The sequence below is a fragment of the Brachyhypopomus gauderio genome, chromosome 19 (genome assembly GCF_052324685.1).
Source record: "Brachyhypopomus gauderio isolate BG-103 chromosome 19, BGAUD_0.2, whole genome shotgun sequence".
NCBI classification, from domain to species: domain Eukaryota; kingdom Metazoa; phylum Chordata; class Actinopteri; order Gymnotiformes; family Hypopomidae; genus Brachyhypopomus; species Brachyhypopomus gauderio.
Window position 1 is genome coordinate 11,751,268 of NC_135229.1, and position 23,140 is coordinate 11,774,407.

General features: G+C 47.8%; 2 protein-coding genes and 1 long non-coding RNA gene across 10 annotated transcripts in view; 2 read left to right on the forward strand and 1 right to left on the reverse strand.

The window, feature by feature from the left end:
- The window catches only part of LOC143483119 (uncharacterized), a 28,480-nt gene extending 16,166 nt beyond the window's left edge, over nucleotides 1-12,314 (forward strand). The window contains exons 3-4 of the long non-coding RNA XR_013122393.1: nucleotides 10,001-10,163; nucleotides 10,364-12,314. This is a non-coding gene — a long non-coding RNA (uncharacterized LOC143483119). The remainder of the gene's footprint in view (nucleotides 1-10,000; nucleotides 10,164-10,363) is intronic.
- LOC143483118 (uncharacterized) overlaps nucleotides 1-21,090 on the reverse strand; it is a 41,930-nt gene extending 20,840 nt beyond the window's left edge. For 6 of the 8 annotated variants that reach the window (XR_013122388.1, XR_013122387.1, XR_013122386.1 and 3 more), the window contains exons 1-4: nucleotides 19,963-21,090; nucleotides 19,568-19,620; nucleotides 11,712-11,808; nucleotides 11,088-11,137 (exon numbers count right to left, since the gene is read on the reverse strand). Coding sequence is in view for 3 of the 8 variants with exons in the window: in XM_076981872.1 (XP_076837987.1) it covers nucleotides 11,088-11,137; nucleotides 11,712-11,808; nucleotides 19,568-19,620; nucleotides 19,963-20,022 (260 nt within the window). In the remaining 5 variants the exon portion in view is untranslated. The remainder of the gene's footprint in view (nucleotides 1-11,087; nucleotides 11,138-11,711; nucleotides 11,809-19,567; nucleotides 19,621-19,962) is intronic. The other 2 variants (XR_013122391.1, XR_013122390.1) reach the window with 2 other exon arrangements.
- The window catches only part of LOC143483117 (muscleblind-like protein 1), a 59,521-nt gene continuing 55,917 nt past the window's right edge, over nucleotides 19,537-23,140 (forward strand). The window contains exon 1 of the mRNA XM_076981871.1: nucleotides 19,537-19,719. The gene's annotated coding sequence lies outside the window, so the exon portion shown is untranslated. The remainder of the gene's footprint in view (nucleotides 19,720-23,140) is intronic.

Genomic DNA, 23,140 nt, shown 5'->3' on the forward strand with positions numbered 1-23,140 from the left:
CGACCTCACCAACCTCAACACCATCGACCTCACCAACCTCAACACCACCCTCAACACCACCCACCACACCACCCTCAACACCACTGCCATGGCAAGACTCCAGCCTCTTCTCTCTCTGAAATCACTTCTGCACATCCTGCTTTTCTTCCCCCCTGTCTTCATGCTCATCTCTTTGTGTGTTGACTCCTCTGCTCACGTCTGGCCTTGCTCCCTGTCTTTGATTCCTTCAGTGAACGTTATGTCTCCCTGAGGTGTCGTAGTCCTTCAGTCGGCGAGCCGGGCCGCCCATTAATCGTCTCTGTGTAGTTCCGCACTCGAGTAAAATTTCTTCCCGATACCAATCAAGACCATCGATTAAATGAAAAACCACGGTCAAGTTTAAAACTGTTCATTTAGCAGAATGTATGTGTAGTGATATTGCTGGAATGATGAGACACAGTTAAATTTGCTGTATTTGAAACATTATTTCTATGTGATGCTTTGGGTTATGAGCAGTGTAGTTTCTCATTTGCGATTCCTGGTCTACTGAACAAACGCGGAATCTAAACTCGTGATTGTCTCATCACAGTTGGCTCTTTCTGGTTGCCCTGCTCTTCATTAGTAGAAGTACCGGATCTAAATGAATGCTAAGTGAACCCGTCCTCCCTCACTTTAGTTCCAGTCAGAACCACCACCTCCCACTGGTGTTGACTCGAGTTCCCTGATAAACCTTCATTCACTCCCCTGACTCCCACGCCAGTGTTTCTGTGCCTGTGTTTCTGAGAAGTCTGGCACTATGGCGGCTGCACTAACGGTTGCTTCGTTAAGACCTGCCCATTTACAGTGACGGCTGCTTCGTTAAGACCTGCCCGTTTACAGTAACGGCTGCTTCGTTAACACCTGCCTGTTTACAGTAACGGCTGCTTCGTTAAGACCTGCCTGTTTACAGTAACGGCTGCATTGTTAAGACCTGCCCGTTTACGGTAACGGCTGCTTCGTTAAGACCTGCCCGTTTACAGTAACGGCTGCTTCATTAAGACCTGCCCGTTTACGGTAACGGCTGCTTCATTAAGACCTGTTCGTTTACGGTAACGGCTGCTTCATTAAGACCTGTCCGTTTACGGTAACGGCTGCTTCATTAAGACCTGCCCGTTTACAGTAACGGCTGCTTCGTTAGGACCTGCACGTTTACAGCTAGGTTATGAAATTATTTACATGCTTTAAAACTTTCTACTCACTGAGCTTCATCGTCAGAAACACACACACACACACATACACACACACGCAAACACACACACACACACACACACACACACGCACATGCATTGCTGAAATTCCTACTGCTTGCAAGCATCATTGGTCAGGAAGGTGAGATCAGCTCCCGTCCCTGTAACTGGGCTGTTGATGGTGGTCCTGAATCCACCCCTACAAAACCGCCATTTCCCAAACCTCCCTCTGCTTGTGGCTCATGGCATGAAAACACTGTTATAACAATCCGCCCCCCACCATCACCTCCACCGCCACTGCATTCCAGCGTGTGTTTGTGCTCTGAGAGGAGGATACTGCGGTCTGGGAGGGGACATTCGGGTCTTTTAAGGACTCGGGCCAGTCAGGGACACTGCGTACCAGTCTTCATCTGGAGGAGGTTGTCCCGGAGCGAGGGAGAGACCAGGCTGGTCACGGCCGCACAACGTGACGTCTCGGGTAAGACGCTGTCTCCAGAGGACGGACTTGGATTCTCATACCATCATGTTGCTGTTGGGTTTTCACAAAGCGAACCAGAGTATTTTTTGTCCTCTCTTAACCTTCTGGTCAGTTAATCCAAACAACTCACTATATGACACTAGTAAGTAGGAGGTAATTAGTCATGGAAAGGAAGCCGGTCTGAGTATCTGTGCTGTATGTGTGTGTCTCTGAATATTAGTGCAAGCAATTCTCTTTAAAGATGAACTGATAACGGTTATAATCAAAGCAAACCACACTCCTGCAAAAATAAATAAACAGAAATATACTTTTAAAATGAAGCTCACATTCATTTCCCCATCAAGGGCAAAAATGAACATTCCCAGATCCAGTGATAGCACACAGCGACACTGTGTGTCATTACTGGGTCCAGAGAGAGCCGATAACAACAGTAGTTAAGAAGTTTTGTTCGCCCTCTCCACGGGGCTGTGTTTAAATGTGACTCATTCTGATGTTAACACGGACAGTCAAAACAAAAGCACGGCGCTCACGGCTACCCGGAGGCCAGCAGGCATGCCCGGTGATGTCACTCAGTAGACCGGTCAGGAATGTGTCTCATTCCCCTTTGCTCCTGTTGGCTTTAGTTTCACCTTAGAAGGCTGCGTTTGAAAAGGGCTTGTGCACCAGAGCTTGAGTGGATCTCCGAGTGTGACCTTTTCCACGTCTGTTACCATACACACACACACACACACACACACACACACACACGGAAACACACACATCTGTGCGCCACTTGCGACAAACTCGACATTTGCATGGTCAGGCTCTCACTCACACGGGCGTGTGTGTGTTGCGCATAATGACAAAGCAAAAACGTCTGCTCCTTCAAGCACCAAAACTGCTCTGAACTCTGATATTTACCACCTGTTATGTGAATTCTTAGTCCCTCCAAAAGCACGTGCAGAGATTTCCGTCCGACGTGAAAATGAGGCCGTGTGCGTATGGAAGACACGTTTCCTCTGCGCCCCCCTCCCCCTCCCGTGAGAGACATCCAGACGTGCTTGGTGACAGGTGGAGAATCGTGTGCTGTGGTCACATTAACCCCGCCAGCTTCACCTTCTCTCTTTAAACAGCTGCGATCATTTCCAGGAGATCAGCCTTGTCCACACCTCTCCTCTCCTCCACAACAGCGGCAGTGATGCCACTCAAACCAACTCGAACCAACTCAAACCAAGTCGAACCAACTCAAACCAACTCGAACCAATCCCACAGAATCAGGCTTCGGTTTACGGGGGTGTCAGATCCATATGTCCGTGTTTATTAAGACGGACAAAATCACGTCGATGTGCTGCCATTACTGTCAAGAATGTAACCTACCTATGTTCTTGGGTTAGAAGCAAAGGATCATGGGACGTCAGAAGAGTCAGAGCACCAACAAACTATGACCAACAAACCAAAACAGCATTTCTACTTTTGAGCAGGAGCTCTTGTTTTAAATAAGAAATACAGAAAAAAAAATCTTGAAAGAAAAAAAAAGTAAAATTCCAGGTGGATTAGCTCACAGATTTACGTTTACTCATTTGGCAGACCTTTTGAGCAAAAAGCGACTCGTAGCGAAGGCGCGAGATGTATCGCGCGGCAACAGGAAGTCGTGTGCTGCTTTTCAGGCGTTTCACATAGGCTACACGGTGGTTTAGGGTGTACTCACACTAGGCACGGTTTGCTGGTTCCGTGCTGGGGCCCGGTTACCCCCCCTCCCCACTCCCCCTCTGGCCTGCACTCACACTGGCTTCATCAAGTCGGCCCGAGCACGCTTACGTCACCACAACGTGACTTTATTTGGGAAAAAAGCGCGCTCGCACAACACTATGGAGTTCACGATTCTCTTTTTATTGTATTTTTGGAGTCGTTTTGGGAGTGCAGAAACACGGTGCAAGCACAGATTTATCGATAATTTAACACAACGATTGTCTGCTAATCGCTTTGCCGCTATGACTGTTTAACGTGAGCGTCGCATCACTGACGTCATGTTTGAGTTCCAGAGAAATGAACCAATCAGACGAGGCACCAAGCAGGCCCGGGCACGGATAGCGATCACACTAGAAGCGAACCGTGCCCGAGTCCACGCGAATCGTGCCCTGGCCCACCTCTTCAAGCGGGCCCAAGCACGGTTAACTGATCCAGGCCCGGGCACGGTTGGAGCGCTCACACTAGCCAAACGAACCGTGCTTCGGCAGGGAACCGTGCCCGGGCCCGGATCACAGAGCCTAGTGTGAGTACGCCCTTAAAGCCCTGCGTTTGACCATTTAGACTCCACTCCATTCATCTGCACTTGACCACATTTGAGGGAACGTAGCTGTTTTGTAATTATAAACACTGATATCGCTCTGCTAATGTGCATCCCAGGGGCGTGTAAATCCTCGAAAAGAATAACTAAGAGTGTTGAGCAACCCCCCACCAATTGTCCATGTAGGTCGCTAGGTGTGGGGACTGGGGACTCCACTATGCTATTAGTGCTGTCTGGTATGAGACGATGGCGGGTCAGACCGGAGGCTTGCATGCCTGGCTGTGTGACTGAGTGAAATGAAATAGGACAGCAACAGATTCTCTTTATTTATCCTACAGTCGGCCGCGTTAACCGGCCTTCGTTCGCTGAGGGGACTCTTTAATGCCTTCCCTCGGGTGGGTGTGGACAGCCGAACCACAAGTTAAACAGTTTTCCTTACTTCAGGTGTCCAGTGTTTTCACGAGACGATGTCTCATATCGTCCACTACAATCCCAAATGTGGAACGTTCGTTTTCCAAGTGACTTTAGCTATAGCTTTAGCTTAATATGTAACATATACCGTTGAATACTGAAGACAATTGGCTATGTGTCAATCAGAAATAAATAGTATGTTTGAATTTGCCAAGAGGAATGGTGTATATGAGACAGACGGGCTTGTTCCAGGCCTCATTACTGTGCTTATGTTTGGTTTGTGTTAGCATAATTCTGCCAAAGCCTATCAGTCAGTGGTGTGGCTTAATCTGATCAGTCGGTGTGGTTCAATCTGATAGAATCACATCCAAGAGATTTTTATTGTTTTACAGTCTGCTTTTTTATCATTCAGAATTCTAAGTGATTTGAATGTGGAGAATGAGTAAACATTGTTCTAGTCTTTCTTTCTGTCTTTCTTACTAAAACCCAGCACTATCAAACACTTAATTAGCTGATCCTTTTTGACTTTGCTCACTGTGATAACAGAGCCGTATCTCATCTCACCAAGACTGCTTAAACTCACAGATCTGAAGACACTGAATTAGTGCACATGGTGAAATGCAAACATATCCGTACGAGGTCCGTGGGAAAGGAGAAACCTCTAAAGAAATAAATACAATGAACTTTTGAGAATATACTTACCTGTTAGCAGTGACTAAGACACCATGGTGCTGTAGAGACATGTTGGAACGATCTCGAAATACCTTTTGCGCATATCTTAATTAACTCCTGCAGAATTACATAATCCCAGTCCTAATTGAGGGCGGGGTTACAGGTGTAGAAGCATCATCAAAGCCCGTCCAGGGAGAGTTCTGCTTGGGGTGTGATCTGTTGGGTTTCACCAACAGATGTTTGTGCGATGCTGTGAGTTGGTAATTACAGGACTGCTGGAGATTAGCTCTAATGGACTCACTAACAATTTGCATACTTTTATCTTTTGACTGGGACTGTAAATAATTTATTATATTTTCTGCTGGTCACCTCAATAAATGGGCACTGGATGCTTTACTAGAAGAACTGCATCAGGTCCGTTCTGAAGAGAACCCGCCCCTGCCTGCCTCTCTCCACCCCAGTCACACATCACCACATCCACAACTTTGCATTAATAAATAAAAATACATTTCTCATACGTTTGGTGTCTTGGTTATCTACACTTATGTTTAGGTGCAGCAGGACTGCACTCGTAAACCGCGTGTGCCTAAGGCCTCCTGAATAAGCCAGTGTCATCGTTCAACCAGGCCAGTAACCAGGAACGGCCCCGATCCAGCCCTCACGCTTCACCGGGAGACGCAGCCGGCGGCCAAACGCGTGAGACGCAAGGCAGAAGCTGCACGCACGTTTCAGAAATCGTGATTTCTTAGCCCTCTCTTATTTATCACAATCATAAAGGTGCACGTGTGCGAGGTTCGGCGGAGAAACGTGCGATGCAGATGGCGAGGCGACTGAGTCCAGATCTGCTCACGAGGTCCTACTTCACATCGATCACCGACACTGGCACATAAACTGCTGTGGACACAGATGAATAATTGATGATAAACCAAGAAGAACGGCTGACGATAAACATCAAGGCGTTCTAAGCTGCGTCTAGGGAAAGGGCTCGGTTGGCCTCCACAGTGCCAGACCTGATCCAGGGTCACGTGCGATAGAAAAGCACAACGGACAGATGTTGGATTAAGAGCACACATATGACACCATAAGATGATGAGCTTCACTGCTGTATGCAGTCATTTCATTAAGGTGTATAATGTAAAATGGTGTTGGTTGTGAGAACCTATTCACTCGAGATACTGGCCATGGGGAAAGCCGCACCCTGTTCGTCTTGGACTCGGTCCAGACTGCGCTGGCCTTACCAAATTCATTTTCTACTGCTGTTTATCTCCTACAGCGGATCTCGGGGGGCTTCTTTTGAAGTCAAAGACCACCATCACCGCTGCTCCTTGAACGCTGCCGTGTCCGCGTAATTTGTTATTCCACATTATACGCACGAGGAAGAAAGTCGAGAAAATACGGCCCACGGTGAAGAATCCCAGGAATTCGTGGACATGCCGCATAAATCCGCCGGCCGTTGGTGGTGAAGGTGAACCGAACCACCTGGGTCTGTTTCCCACAGGGGCAAGAACAGATGCGGAGGCACTGGAAGCATTAGCACACGCTAAGAACTGAATCATATAAACAAGACATCACATGCTGAATAATTGACGTGGCCTTAATGGTGATGCAATGCTCACGTGAGCTTCGGCCCGGACTGAAACGCACTGGGTGACCCGAGACGTGGTCCGGATGGCCACCAGTTCAACGGGCTTCCAGACGTTTAGCTGACTTTACATGTTGGCTGTGGGCATGAGTCATAATGAGCTTCCATTAGAATGTGAATAGCACCATTTACCCGGGCCTCTGGTGAAAGCCTGTTTTGTATGTTAATGGACATCTCCATAGCAACAGAGAGAGGTCACGTGTCCTGGAATCTGTAAACATTTCAGTAAATGTCCTCAATGCTAAAAGCTACATTATTCAAATGTCAAAAAACTAAATGAAATACTCTTAGGGTGGAAGTGAATGGAATTCAATACATTTATGAATAAAAAAAAAAGTTAAATCTAATAGTGGAAAAAAGTCCGCATACAAACTTTAGATTAATGACGGGATGTGTGAAATGTTGCTTGAAAAGGCAAGATTTAGGATTGTTTTAATTAGTTAAAAACAGAACAACGACCTCAAATAACGCAGGGGAACTGGGTCCTAATGATTAGTTGAGGGGCAAAGGTCAGGGGCTTTGATGAATGATCTCGGAGACCTGCTGTCTTTGTCTGTGGACGATGAGAACGGACGGAGGACGCTGAAGGAGCTGAACATCTGGAGTGGAGAAATCGCTGTCAGTGAACCACCAAAACGCTGACCACAACATCTCGAATCCTCTACAACTCCTGCCATGTCTGTGCCGGATTTCATCTCTGCTTACAGTGACGTCCTTTCGCGTCCTCCTCGTACTCATCGCGTGGCTGCTGCGCTTGCTTTTTTTCTCTACACGTCAGAAATCGGACGCACTCGGCGCGGAGATTTCACTCGCTGCGGTAGCTCCTTGCCTCTCCTCACGCACGACTCTAGCTTAGCTGTAATGGCAGAATGGGGTTCACCGCTTAGCCGCTAACTCCAATAGGAAACGCGCAAATCAGTTGCCAACATGAATAATTAATGATCTGAATGAGCTAGCGCTTTGTGTTTTTTGACGTAGAATATAACGGTCTAGGGAGGCATATGTTGTCGTCATATCTCTCAAGTCTCTGACGTGAGACTCGTTTGGGAAAGATCACAGGCATCATGTCACAAAGCGTCAGGTTTGCTGTAATAACTGATATAGTCCTGTGCATTGCTTTGATTGTGTTTGATTTGTTGCTGTGGCCATAACAAATAAAAGTTATAATCTGAATGGCAAACATTTTAAGGGTGCCCACTCCCCATATTGGACATTTGGGAGGTGTATATCATGCTACCTTCAGGAAAACCCTTAAAATTAACTAAGAATTGTTTAGAAATCTCTAAAACGCCATCTGGGTTCTGACCACAGCACCTCTAATACCCACCGGTAGGACTGCATATTCTTTAACAAAGTTACTCAGGCCTACAGATGTTTGGTGGCTGGGCTCTGGACTGAAAGAGCAGTGTATGTTTTCAGGGGTGAAATATTAGTCACGGTAATTTACTTCCACACCCCCCCTACCCGCCCAGCAGGCCAGCTGCAACTCATTAGGATACAATTGCCCCAACCTACTGCTGCTAACTGCATTTAGCCAAACTCACAGTTTTTACACCAATCACAGATTTGCTTACCTCTATGCCCCTCCCCTCCCCAGCCACCCAGCTATCGTGCCACAGGTGTCGCTGTACAATGAACTATGACATCACCTTGTTTCGGTTCAGTTAAACAGTTACAGCCCTTATACATTCATAGCAACGAAACGCCTGTAAAGAAGAAATGCTCGCCTTCCAGTGCGTGTTACCGGTGTGAACTGTGGTGGCTGGTGATTCATGGTAGAATCCATGAATCGCTTTCTTGTGACCAGCCCGACGAGGGGAAACAGAGATATTGTTGCTTTTTCTACATTTAAAACGAATAAGCTCGGTCATAGACATAGATTGAAAGAAAAGCACTTGTCATGCTCAGACTGGTTGTCGTTCATGAATATTCATAAAGCATGGTTGCCGTTCATGAATATTTCGGGTGCACGACAGCTTAGATGTCATTGAATTTCTTGATCATGTCACATTATGGAAGAAACATGATTTGTCTCAGTAAAACAGAGACAGATAGAGAGAGAGAGAGAGAGAGAGAGAGAGAGAGAGAGAAAGATTCTCATTTGTTCTCACTTGAGTCTTACTGCAGCAGGGGCTTTGAACCGAACATTGCCCATGTTAAGAGACGCTAATGGGTAACAAAGAACCAATTCTACGCTATGCATATTCATGCCATGCAAATGTCCACTGTTTGGTGTGGTCCATTGCACTGTAAACTGTAAGTCGCATCAGAGGGAGATCACAGAACTGTTTTAAGCCATATATCATTATGATGTTTGAACAAAGTTGCTGCATTTGTAGATCCACTTGAATAGGAAACAGAAGTGAACTGTGGGAAGAACCTTCAGATGGTTCATTAAGAGTCCTGACAGTGTCGGAGCAGTAGCTCGGCTGCTTTATAACATTAAAACAAATCAAGACGACCTGTGGAGAGTTGTGCTGCTGGAATGAACACTCCAAATGTCTTACAGTGCAAAGAGACTCCATTGGACTGTTCACACTGTCAGAGTTATGAGTCAGGGACAGGGAGAGACAAAGTCCAGGACTGAGGGACACAGTCATCAGGAGACAGAGGGGGTTTGCCAAATGCACAGTGTGGTCGCTTTTCCCACTTCACAGTGGCTACAGCTGAGACATGGTCTGGTTTTCACTGCAAGTGAAAAACTCAAAACCCTAAAAAAAGCTTTCATGTTTCTCCCAAACTTTCACTCTAACATAAAATATATGAGATGATCAATGCAGCGACCCTAATAACACAGCCGGAATATCTAGGGCCATTTGGGCAACAATACTGCCTCATATCTGTAGATTTGTACAAGAAATAGGTTTCCCAAAGGCACTAAGATGTTTAACTTGTAGTGCATGTATTAGCCTTTACTGAATATTCACCCTCATTTAAGCTGATTTTATCACTCGATACCCAGAAAAGTTACGGTCAGGGTCAGGGGTCAGGGGCAGGGATAGTAGCTGAAAAATGTCTTACAACTTACAAAACATTCTCTCTGATTCTTGCGCAGAGATTTGTTCTGAGTTTCTTCATATGTTCTAGATTTTGGCTTAAATATGCGTCATCGGTGTAGTGTCCTGGATGCTTTCAAACACATGTTTGGTTCAGTGTGTGTGTGTGTGTGTGTGTGTGTGTGTGTGTGTGTGTGTGTATTATTAATGACTAGACTGGACTTCTCATGACATTTCTTTACATTACGACTTAGTTGTGTAGTTACTAAAACTCTTGTGGGTAGGCAACTCTATACCATTCAATACCTCTTTTTTGTGGTTCTGTTACAGGAATGTCTAAGTTGGCTGATGTCCACAGCACCACAGTCCCCAGCCTGGACCTTCTGCGTGGGATCTGTGTTCCTGACATCTGGCCTCATTTTGAAACACCAAAATATTTGTCCTGTACAAGGATTACTGCCAGCACTGGAGTCCAGCATCTGCTCCACAACAGGTGTAGTTATTCCTTCAAGCCGTGGGGTCATAACATCTAGCATGGGCTCCACGGCAGCTGTAGTTACTACCACAAGGCTTGGGGTCATAGCATCTTATGTAGCCCGAAGGTGTAGAGTGTTGAAAATGGGCGCATATGCCATGTTCATAATTTAATAATCCAAACCTAAACTTTCCAAAATTGTCTCTGCATTCTCTTAGGTACCCCGACCTAAGGTTTGATGGACATTTTCAATTTTCGACTTTTAAGATTCATAGTATTGTCAAGATAGATTTCAAGATGGATTTTTTTTTCCGAGACACAAAGGTTTCTGAGCTTCACGTTCCCCTCACCCTACCTCTCTGTTTTGAATGACACTGATCAACACTTGGAACACACTGCCTGGTGGTAGCCGGCACTGTGATAACCTCATTAATACGATAAAGGGCCTATCAGCACGGGTACCTGGTGTAAGAACCAATCAGCCCAGCATGGATCAACACTCAGGAAGCCCCCAGCGCTCAGACGCCTCTCCGGGCCGGAGCGCCTCTCCGGGCTGGAGCCGTAACCCTATCCTGCTACCTCACGATAAGGTCATGCTCACTCAGGCTGCAAACAGCTCGTTCAGTTCCAGTTCTTTACGATTGCTTACACACCGAAGTTAAAAATAACACACGGTTAGTGAAACCCGACACTCACGGAGTAAAAAAACCCCAGCCCAGATTTGCACATTTATAAGCTCATCCTCGGCTTCTTAGTCCTTGCACAACACTACAACACATACATAAGACACAGAGATCTAACACGATGTCACTTCCTTTCAAAATACCCCATCTGTGAACCTGCTGATCACGCACAGGTATCAGGTGTACGAGAGCTGAGGTGCTTAACTGTGAACCGACCAATCAGACTTAAACACTATAAAAAGGAAAGAAGTGAATTTACCTGTCTTCAGCAAAAAAGTGGATGGCAGCGTTGCAGGAAGGAGGGAGAGGCTGAGGATGAGAGGGGCAGGAAGAGAGGAAGAAGATGCAGAGGATGAGGAAAAAGAAAGAAGGCAGAGCCCAGATTTATCGGATGAGATCCAACCAGCATTGGCAGTAAATCGTGGGCTGATATTGAGACGCGCTCCACAGAGAGCATTGCCCAACCTAAGCAGACACACCGCTGCAACAGTAATTGGGACGTTTCGATGAGAGCACAGGTGAAAACAACTTCACTGTTCACAGAGAAGTCAGCATAATGGAGTCAGGTTTGTGCACGTGGCTTGTGCATGTCGTTTCATCGGCCTGTGAAGCGTTGAGGGTTCAGGAGGGTCCAGGAGGAAGAGGCCGTGTTTTTACCAAGAGAGAGCTGTCACAAACGTGGTTTTGGACAGTCAGGCAATATGCCTTATATTAAATTATATCCTCAGTAACCACACATCAGGTCTGTCAGCACTGGAGTGAATCCTTAGAAAACGCCACTCACGAATTTAACTACCGAGTGCCCATTTGAAAGGAATTAAGATCAAAGTCGAATGACATTAAAGTCATTTGTAAGGTAAGTTAAATACGGTGCAGTATTCACCTTTGATCGTGTACATTTGCAGTAAACCCTGAAGTGAAGTTCTGTTAATCCTGCTGCATTCCTGTGTGAGATCATCGTCAGGAGGGCGGGGCTCAACCTGGAACAAAGACAAACAGGGCGGAGCAACACTGGCCACTGAGCAGTGCGGATGATCTCGTGGCGTTATGGGAACATCCAATCGCACGCTGCGGTCACCCAGAATGGGGCGGGTCTCAGCGTGCAGGTGTAGCCGGCGATGTGGACCTGTGAGAAGCTGAGGTCTGATCCAGCTAGAGAAGTGATGAGACTTAGAGGTTTTCTTTTTTTCCACGTTCACATTTGACTCCACAAATGTTTTTGATGTGTTTATGTAATTTATTTAATTTAGACGAAGCTCTGATTTCCAATGCAATTTTGGAAATGTGTATATTAGAGATATAAAAATGTACAGTGTGCAGAGCCGGTCATGTGTGGCCGAGGGTTAATATATTCATGTACTTTTCTCTGTGCAAATGCAAATGCAGCCCAGAACATTAGGAAAACAATGAAATGGTGTTTTAGATTGAACACAGCAATAACTGGTTCAAACAAAATCAGATCGTATGGACCCCATGTGTACCGCACTATAACAAAATGGGGTTTTTTAATAAAATTATTGTGCACTTTTGAATGAAGTGTTTCATATTGCAAAAGATATCCTACTTGTGTGGTTGCATGTAATGTTTTGACAAAATGAGCCCTCTTTTCAGAATTGTGCCATCGTAAAACTGTAATTCGTATACACATCTCTAATAAGCTGACACAGTTCTTTCAGTTAATGAGGGTGCTCTGATATACAGTGCCAAACTGCATAAAGGTGAATGATGCATTTGTGTGTGTGTGTGTGTGTGTGTGTGTGTGTGTGTGTGTGTGTGTGTGTGTGTGTGTGTGTGTGTGTGTGTGTGTGTGTGTGTGTGTGTGTGTGTGTGGCGTGGACAGTGTGGGGGCTGGGGCTAGCATGGACAGATGTGTGTGTGTGAATATTTCTACTCTGGTCTTTTTTGCCATTGTGGTGCATATTATAGAATTGCAGGGTGATGTCACCACTCTTTAGATGGAGAGCAAGATCACAAGACCACAGCCCCAGTCTACCACAGCCACTGTCTACCACAGTTACAGTCTATCACAGTCACGGTCTACCACAGCCACAGTCTATCACAGTCACAGTCTACCACAGCCACAGTCTACCACAGTTACAGCCTCTCACAGTCACAGTCTACCACAGCCACAGTCTACCACAGTTACAGTCTACCACAGTTACAGTCTATCACAGTCACAGTCTATCACAGTCACAGTCTACCACAGCCACAGTCTACCACAGTTACAGTCTATCACAGTCACAGTCTACCAGTTACAGTCTACCATAGCCCCAGTCTACCACAGTCACAGTCTACCACAGCCACAGTCTACCACAGTCACAGTCTATCACAGTCACAGTCTACCTCAGCCACAGTCTATCACAGTCACAGTCTACCACAGCCACAGTCTACCACAGCCACAGTCTACCTCAGCCACAGTCTACCACAGCCACAGTCTATCACAGCCACAGTCTATCATAGTCATAGTCTACCACAGCCACAGTCTACCACAGCCACAGTCTACCACAGTCATAGTCTACAGTTTACAATAACCAAACATGAAACCTCAACAAATGCTGAAGCTCAGTCTGGAGGGTCTACAAAAACTGAATTTCACATTTAGGCTTACGGCAAATTGCCCTCAGAAACATGAATACACAGAGTTCAGTCAATAAATACATCTTTTTCTTTTAATGTTGTTTCACAAAATGGCTGCTGACACGGCTAAATCCCTGTGAGTCAATGCCGTTGATAACAGCGTTTGGAAGTGATGTCCACGTTTCGACACTACGCAGCAAGGGCAATAACTCAAACTCCTCAGAGAGACACCGTTCCCACGGGAACAGGCCCTGCTCCCAGTCGAGCTAGCAGAATAGCAAGCCTCGCATCGAGATGCTATTGAACGCAGAGTGCCTGCTCAGCTATAGGGGACTGTGCCACACCACTGCTGGAGCAGGGTGAATTACAGAATCCCTCGCTGTACTGGGTCACCGGATCTGCAGACTCGCTGGATGTGACGTTGTAATCAAGAGAGAGTTTTGATAGCATGTGAACAATCCAGACTGCTGGGTTAATGATGAAGCTCCTTTCAGAGTGTGGCGTGAACCACAGGGGGTCCCAATACGAAAGATCTCAGGTCCAGTGGGTTCTGGGGGGAGGAATTGGCTCGGGGAACTTCACACGCTGTAGGAAGAATTTTGCGTTTGTTTTCTGAGTACATTCGGTGCAGACAGTTCAGTACTTTAACTCAGATTGACGTTTGGATTTTGGAGTTTAGCTTTTATAATGAAATACATATTTCTCAGCTCTCATTCAAGTAAAGACCTTGTGAACTTCTTTGGCCACTGGTGACATCAAAATGAAAAATATTCTTGTTTCGTGTGTGTGTGTGTGTGTGAGAGAGAGAGAGAGAGAGAGAGAGAGAGAGAGAGAGAGAGAGAGAGAGAGAGAGAGAGAGAGAAAGAGAGAGAGAGAGAGAGAGAGAGAGAGATCAATTAAATGAGGGATATGTGGATATGTAAGAGGGCCCACCCTGGATAATTTATTTGGTTAATTTTATTTGTTATTTACACAGCAGCACTGGACTGTTTAGTATGAGACATAATAACACAGGGATGAAGTGTTAATGTACTGTCAAGAGCCCTCAAAACTGGAGTGAATCATGGAGACGCTTCATTTAATGAAAGTGTCCCAGTCTGTGCTTTGACTTCATTACACCCATTAAATATAAGATCAGCCACTAGAATTCCTTCTACTCTGCTGATTTAAGATCAGACACCTTTATTCTTCCCGTTTTGTGGATTTTAGAACAGCTACTGTGTACTTTCGGCTCAGCTATCGTTGAGATCACAGCCAATTATACTTACATCTGAGGATCTGGGATCGCTCCTTTCATCCCCAAATGACTTCAGAAGATGTTTGTACATTTCTCCTTCTCTTAAACAGCTTAAAGATATTATTCAAGGGGAATGTGATTTGCACATTATTAGAAAAATGAAATTTTTTTTTTTTTTTTTTTTCTTAAATCAAACTTTAGCTCATTGGTACAATGCAGGCAGACATCTTGGCATGATCAGGCACAGGAAGTGTGGCTTGCAAACCTGCCTGTGTGCATGCGAGCACACACACACACACACACACACACACACACACACACACACACACACACACACACACACACACACACACACACACACACACAATGGATGTGCTCAGATACACCTGGTTCTTTTAGGTTTTCTTACAGGATCCAATTTGATCATTAGCACTCAACAGGAATTCTCCTTCTCCGCCACCTGTTCCTATGGATACCAGAACTCCAGAACTCGGATTCTGGTCGACAGAACCTCTACGGTGTTTGAAACATTTTCGGCTGCTATATCGGATTTGTGACTCTGTTCTACCGAGTTCCTGTAAGTGAAAGTCTCACTGAGCGGATGGAGAATGCACATCACTCCTGAACTTCGGATGCACCTTAACCGCTCTTCATGTGCGGGTCACTGTACTCCCACAATGTCTTGTGAAAGAGAGTGTGCAGAAGAGTCAGAGATACTGAGGTCCAAACCCAGTCAAAGAGACAAAAACCTTGATGCAAAAAAATAACTTTCTACATACACACAGCTACATACACACAGGTGAGAAGTATCTGTGGCAATCAACCATACACTATACGTGTGATAGACGAAGCTTCATAAAGGCTTCTTTAAAAGGCCTTTCAAAACAAGGACTTTATATTGTGTGTTTAGTTTTTGTTTTTGTGTTTTTGGGAGTAGGTCATTGACAGTACAACCTTGTTTCTTGTATGTGAGTGAGTCTTATTCTGTCATCTTGTCTCCTCCATGTTTGTGAAGCTCCCTTTCAATCAACAAACAAAGACCTCTTGTAAATAAGAAATTGCAATTTTGATCCAAATGTGGACCATTCCGGACAAAAACGAGTGTCTTTGTTTCCGTGCTGATTTTACGCCTGAGGTTATTATTTATACGGTCTTGTGACGCACCCACTTCCAAGACCTGATGTGCTGCAAGTTCTCTGTGAAGGAGGGAGAGGGAGGGAGAGAGAGAGAGAGAGAGAGAGAGAGAGAGAGAGAGAGAGGGAGGGAGGGAGGAGGTGGGATGGCACAGGCAGTATAATCGATGAGAGTCCCCGCTGGGCTGCGTGATTGACAGGACCACCAGGAGGCCATCAGCCTCGTTCTCACTCGGTTGCCCGGGGAGATTGTCCACAGGTGGTGGCATCCTCACCAAACACTGCAGGCTCACAGAGAGACATGCACACACACACACACACACACACACACACACACACACACACTCACACACTCCTACGTTCACATACACACACACTCCTACATTCACATGCACATACACATGCTTTCACATTTACACATACAAACACATGTATATACCATGCACATGCACACACACACACACACACAAATACATGTATACACCATACACACTCCCACATTCACACACACACAGACGCATACACATTCACCACATACACACACACACACACACTTCAACATTCACAAACATAGATTCAAGCAAGAACCTTACTCGCACACTCCCACGCAGTCTCCCATGGTCACACACAAAGACACACACATTCACACACACTCCATACACACACTCTACCATGGTCAAACTCAAAGACACATACATTCACACACACTCTACCATGGTCACACTCAAAGACACATACATTCACACACACTCTACCATGGTCACACTCAAAGACACATACATTCACACACACTCCATACACACACTCTACCATGGTCACACACAAAGACACACACATGCACACCATACATGCACAGTTCCACATCCACACAAATGCACACATGCATCACACACACACCCCTATGTTCACACGCAGACTCACTCACACCACACAAGAGCACTCTCTGTTCAAACCAGTTAATATATTATATGTTACATATATACAGTATATACAGTATATACAATATATACAGTATACAGTATTGTATATATATATATATATATATATATATATATATATATATATATATATATATATATATATATATATATATATATATATATAAATAATTTAATATAATCACAACACGATCCGACAAACCTTTCCACTCTCAGCCTTTGTTATCAACCAACCTTTGTTATCAACTATTCAGCAGTACAAAATTCTCCACCTGTTAATCAGATGTAAATGGTGGTCATGTGACTCACTGTTATTAAGAGCTAATGGAGGCAGTTGCTATGGCGAGAAAGGGTTTCCCAGTTACACTAAATAGGAGGGGTCACGTGTGAGTCCAGCTACATAATTCATCACTTGCTTCCATTTTGTTTTACTGCACAGTGTTTAAAGGGCAGTAAGCTTTCTGTCTGTTATCAATATTTCCTTCTGTTCGAAATAAATAAACATACACTAAATATCAAAATTTAGGTTTCACATAGATCTATGAACCAAGTTGCCCAGTAGACTGGATTTGTTACTAGGTCTGCCTTGAGTGTCCAGGAGTGTGGTGAGTGTACAGGAGTGTGGTGAGTGTACAGGAGTGTGGTGAGGGTCCAGGAGTGTGGTGAGGGTCCAGGAGTGTAGTGAGGGTCCAGGAGTGTGGTGGGGGTCCAGGAGTGTTGTGGGGGTCCAGGAGTGTGGTGAGTGTACAGGAGTGTGGTGAGGGTCCAGGAGTGTTGTGGGGGTCCAGGAGTGTGGTGGGGGTCCAGGAGTGTTGTGGGGGTCCAGGAGTGTGGTGAGTGTACAGGAGTGTTGTGGGGGTCCAGGAGTGTGGTGAGTGTACAGGAGTGTGGTGATGGTCCATGAGTGTGGTGGGGGTCCAGGAGTGTAGTGAGGGTCCAGGAGTGTGGTGAGGGTCCAGGAGTGTGGTGGGGGTCCAGGAGTGTGGTGAGGGTCTTGGGGCATGTTGAGGGTCCAGGAGTGTGGTGAGTGTCCAGGAGTGTGGTGAGGGTCCAGGAGTGTGGTGGGGGTCCAGGAGTGTGGTGGGGGTCCAGGAGTGTGGTGAGTATACAGGAGTGTGGTGAGTGTCCAGGAGTGTGGTGATGGTCCAGGAGTGTGGTGAGGGTCCAGGAGTGTTGTGGGGGTCCAGGAGTGTGGTGAGTATACAGGAGTGTGGTGAGTGTCCAGGAGTGTGGTGATGGTCCAGGAGTGTGGTGAGGGTCCAGGAGTGTTGTGGGGGTCCAGGAGTGTGGTGAGTGTACAGGAGTGTGGTGAGGGTCCAGGAGTGTGGTGAGGGTCCAGGAGTGTGGTGGAGGTCCAGGAGTGTGGTGGAGGTCCAGGAGTGTGGTGATGGTCCATGAGTGTGGTGAGGGTCTTGGGGCATGTTGAGGGTCCAGGAGTGTGGTGAGTGTCCAGGAGTGTGGTGAGTGTCCAGGAGTGTGGTGAGGGTACAGGAGTGCGGTGGGGGTCCAGGAGTATAGTGAGGGCGCAGGAGTGTGGTGAGGGTCTTGGGGCATGTTGAGGGTCCAGGAGTGTGGTGAGGGTCTTGGGGCATGTTGAGGGCCCAGGAGTGTGGTGAGTGTGCAGGAGTGTGGTGAGTGTACAGGAGTGTGGTGGGGGTCCAGGAGTGTGGTGAGTGTGCAGGAGTGTGGTGGGGGTCCAGGAGTATAGTGAGGGCGCAGGAGTGTGGTGAGGGTCTTGGGGCATGTTGAGGGTCCAGGAGTGTGGTGAGGGTCTTGGGGCATGTTGAGGGTCCAGGAGTGTGGTGAGTGTCCAGGAGTGTGGTGAGTGTCAAGGAGTGTGGTGAGTGTACAGGAGTGTGGTGAGGGGTCTGAGGTGCCGTCACACCTTGAAGGTGTTTTGCGGTTCCTCTCTATATTGTTGCGTTTGCATGTTGTAAATGCTTTTAATCAAGGATGCTATAAATAGCCTGAAATTCACAAGCTGCTTAAGTGTGTCAGATTTGTCCTTGCACTCTGCAACTAGCCCTATGTCTTTTTGGTGTGTGTGTGTGTGTGTGTGTGTGTGTGGGAGAGTGTGTGAGGGGGGTGGGTGTGTACGTATATGCATGTATGTGACACGGCAGTCATCTTGCATCCGTGGGTGTGTATTATCTGCCTGCAGCAGAGTACACGGGGTGGGGGGGTAGGTAGTGGGGGGGGGGGGGGGGGTGGGTTGAGTGCTCGTAAGCGCAATGAGAACCCAACCCAAGGCCTCTACTAAGTGGTGAAAAATGTGTGTGTGTGTGTGTGTGTGTGTGTGTGTGCGTGGACAGTGTGGGGGCTGGGGCCAGCATGGACAGATGCTGGGGTCCTGATTAACGTGGGGTTAAGACCGTTAAAATAAGCAGCAGAGTGCTGACACCGTGGCCTGAATACTTGCCCCGCCCCTCCTGAAAACACTCCCCTTATCTCGCTGCCGTGGCGACACACCTCTCTTGCATGCGCACGTGACCTCACACGCCCTAACTCTGCATGATGGGAAGGAGATGTGGGGGGGGGGGGGGGGCGGAGGGGTTGGGGGCGGAGCAACAGGTCCGGTCCTGTTTCCTTTGGAAAGACCACAAGCGTACACGTAAGCAAAAGATGAAGAGAGAAACAGGGAAAGAGAGCCTGTTGCTATAGTAACTTGAGCAGCATTGGTGGCAGTGGTGTAGAGGCTAATTCTGGGCTGGGCTAAACCTGCAGAGAGCAAGAGAGAGCGAGAGAGAGAGAGAGAGAGAGAGAGAGAGAGAGAGAGAGAGAGAGAGAGAGAGAGAGAGAGGAGGAGGAACTGACCCCAGCCATCCCACAATGCTTTGCATGACGCGCTGCTTACTTGCACTGAGTCGATTCCTCTGTCCCCCAGGCTGTTTGGAGCTTTGTTAACGTCTGAGAGAAAAAAACACAGAGAGGGAGAAAGAGAGAGAGAGAGAGAAAGAAAGAGAGAGACACAGTGAGACGAAGTGACTGAGACTCTGAGGCAAGCAGGTGAGACACCCTACATTTCACTGGAGTCCTGTGTGAGTTTGTTTACTGAAAAACATGTCTTTCCTCTGCTCAGAAAGAACTTCTGATCAATAAATGGTTATTCATTATTTTTTTCATTTTTCTTTAACTTTGTCCTGATAGAGACAAGCTTCCTAACTGTGTGACTGCAGGTTGCTTTGGGTTTTAACATCGTTTGTGACACTGTCCTGAGAAGTGAAAGTTTGCACCATATCTATGACTCACGTGTGTCTCGTGGTTAATTGAGATGTCTGTCCACATGGTTTTATTGCTCTGTGTCTTCATATTTTCCCCAGAGGTGGAGCGGAGGTGTCTTATTGTCAAACACCTCTGCTGCTCTGCCCAGTGTGAGATCTTTGGTAAAGCGGTTTGGCTGTAGATGATATCCTCTGTTTTCCACCAGGCAAGCGCATTAAAATTGTGAACGCACTTTCAGCCTAAGCTTTGCTCCTAACCCACGTCTTCCTCAGCTGCCCACCTCCGTGCCCCAGACAGTTTGCTTGTGGCTGAGCAGCGTCTCCGTTAAGAGCGTGCGGTCTGGTGAGAGTTAGATCGGGGGGGGAGGGGGGGGGGGTGGCAGCTGGCAGTGAGAGACTGCACGTGGGGTGTTGTCTGGCTTGGGGTGGGTCTCCGTGCCATCTTGCGTCTTGTGGCTGTAGCATGAGGAAAGGCAATCTTGTGCCAACCGTGCATGCAAGACATGGCGATTTCTACGGGCTATCAGAACCTGGGATAGTTCCACGTGGTGTTTCGTAGTGATGAGTGGGTTTCCGGGACGCGTGTCTGCGTTGAGTCTCGGTGTGTGTGCAGCGTCCTGTGTGCTGTATGTGAAAGTAATGTGCAAAAAAATGTGCATATAAATGTGCATAAAAAGTGGAATGAGGTCACATCATGAGCTGACGTGCAGTGACAGTGAGTTTGAACCCCATCTAGCTGATATCTGGTTCTTAAGTGCAAATCATGACTGACAGGGACCTGGCCACGCCCACAGGGACCTGGCCACACCCACAACGAGCTGCCACGCCCACAGGGGACTGGCCACACCCACAGGGACCTGCGCTCTAGATCACCCCTTGCTACACCCTGGCTTCACCCTGTGTGGTGGTGATGGGTGGGTGTATTCTCACACTGACTCTAACAGGCACCACTGCATCATCATCCACCAGGCATAGGCTGGCATGGGGTGAGCTGCCCACAGGTAATACCGTGGTAATGCTCACATCGCCCAGGCAACGTGGCATCACCAGCGGCACCAAATCTTCTTTGTGGGATCCATCCCCCACCACCCACCACGTGTGGGCCCAGTCAGAGAGGAGAGAACACACAGACATGCGGGGAGAGGGAAAGAGGGAGAAGAAGATATTGAAAAAGTGACAGAATACCAGCCAGAGAGAGAGGAGGGGGTTGGGTGGGGTGGGGGGGGGGGTAGAGAGGGAGAGAGAGAGAGCGAGGGAGAGAGAGAAAGATAGAGGGGAGAGTGATGGAGAGAGAGAGAGAGAGAGAAAGATAGAGGGAGAGAGATAGAGAGAGACAAAGACAGAGGGATAGAGAGAAAGAGAGAAAAAAAGAGAGAGAGAAAGATAGAGGGAGAGAGATAGAGAGAGAGAGACAGAGAGAGAAAAAGAGGGAGAGAGAGAGAGAAAGAGAGAGAGAGAGAGAGAGAAAGAGAGAGAGAGGGAGAGAGAGAGAGAGAGAGAGAGAGAGAGCACATTCTAAAACTGCAGGGGCTGAAAAGAGAGATCAAAGATCCACTCAGCTGTGCGGTCCCAGGACATCTCAGCGCTGCTCCATCGACTGAGTGAGGGAGAGAGAGAGAGAGAGAGAGAGAGAGAGAGAGAGAGAGAGAGAGAGAGAGAGAGAGAGGAAGAGAGAGAGGCAGCTCCACACCCCAACACAGCCTCCTACAGCCCCCGCAGGGTGGGCAGACCTCCTGGGTCGGGATGGCGTGACTGGACCAGCCACTGGTCCACAGGTAGGGGGAGCTCAAACCCATGAGGCTTGAGTTTCAATACTGCAAAAAATGGTACTGCCCCCCACCTACCCCTCCACCCCCACCTACCCCTCCTCCCCCACCTACCCCTCCACCCCCACCTACCCCTCCCACCCCCACCTACCCCTCCTCCCCCTCCTACCCCCTCCACCCCCACCTACCCCTCCTCCCCCACCTACCCCTCCACCCCCACCTACCCCTCCCACCCCCACCTACCCCTCCACCCCCACCTACCCCTCCTCCCCCCACCTACCCCTCCACCCCCACCTACCCCTCCACCCCCACCTACCCCCTCCTCCCCCACCTACCCCTCCACCCCCACCTACCCCTCCTCCCCCACCTACCCCTCCACCCCCCACCTACCCCTCCACCCCCACCTACCCCTCCTCCCCCCACCTACCCCTCCACCCCCACCTACCCCTCCTCCCCCACCTACCCCTCCACCCCCCACCTACCCCTCCTCCCCCACCTACCCCTCCTCCCCCACCTACCCCTCCACCCCCACCTACCCCTCCACCCCCCACCTACCCCTCCTCCCCCACCTACCCCTCCTCCCCCACCTACCCCTCCTCCCCCCTCCTACCCCTCCACCCCCCACCTACCCCCTCCACCCCCACCTCCCCCCCACCTACCCCTCCTCCCCCCACCTACCCCTCCACCCCCACCTACCCCTCCACCCCCCACCTACCCCTCCTCCCCCTCCTCCCCGGGATGTAAACGATGCGATGCGTGGGTGAAGGGGTCAGAGAAAGAGAAAAGGATCGTTACTATGGATTTGCATAACATTACATAAGCAGAACATTTGACTCTGCGTGTCTTCTTCTATGTGCCTGTGCACAACCACCTACCTGTATATAAGTGAAACAAGGGGTTGGGTGATATATTGAAAGTGTAGCATCATTGCGATATGGGATTCATGTGAACCACGAGCAGGTTTATCAGGTGAAGCTTTTCTTGCTCCTTTTTGTTAAAATGTCACGATGAAAATGTGGAAATGTGGAAATGTGCAAATTTGAAACCATTTTTTTTTTGCAGTTAATTAATTAATGCATTTTTAATGAAAATGTATCTATTTCTGGTCTGGAATGAAGTTAGCGGTGCACGTGAATGATTGATGTTGGTCCGCAGCGATAACGCCCTCGGAAACTCTGCCCCCCCCACCCTAAGAGACTAATGCAGGAGGCTTTAGTGAGAGTCTGAGAGACTCACCACATGCTGTTAGCATGCTGCTGTCTTCCAGGCGCCCCTGAATGGTGGGTGGAGTTGGGTGGAGGTAGTTGGGGGTAGGTTAAGCAAAAGGAAAACTACAAATCAGAACCGTGCCCTGCCAGCGTCCATATTCTCCCACAGAACGTGTCTGTAGGCAGGTGGCGGTGGACAGCAGAGCAGAGTTCATACCGTCAGATATGAACC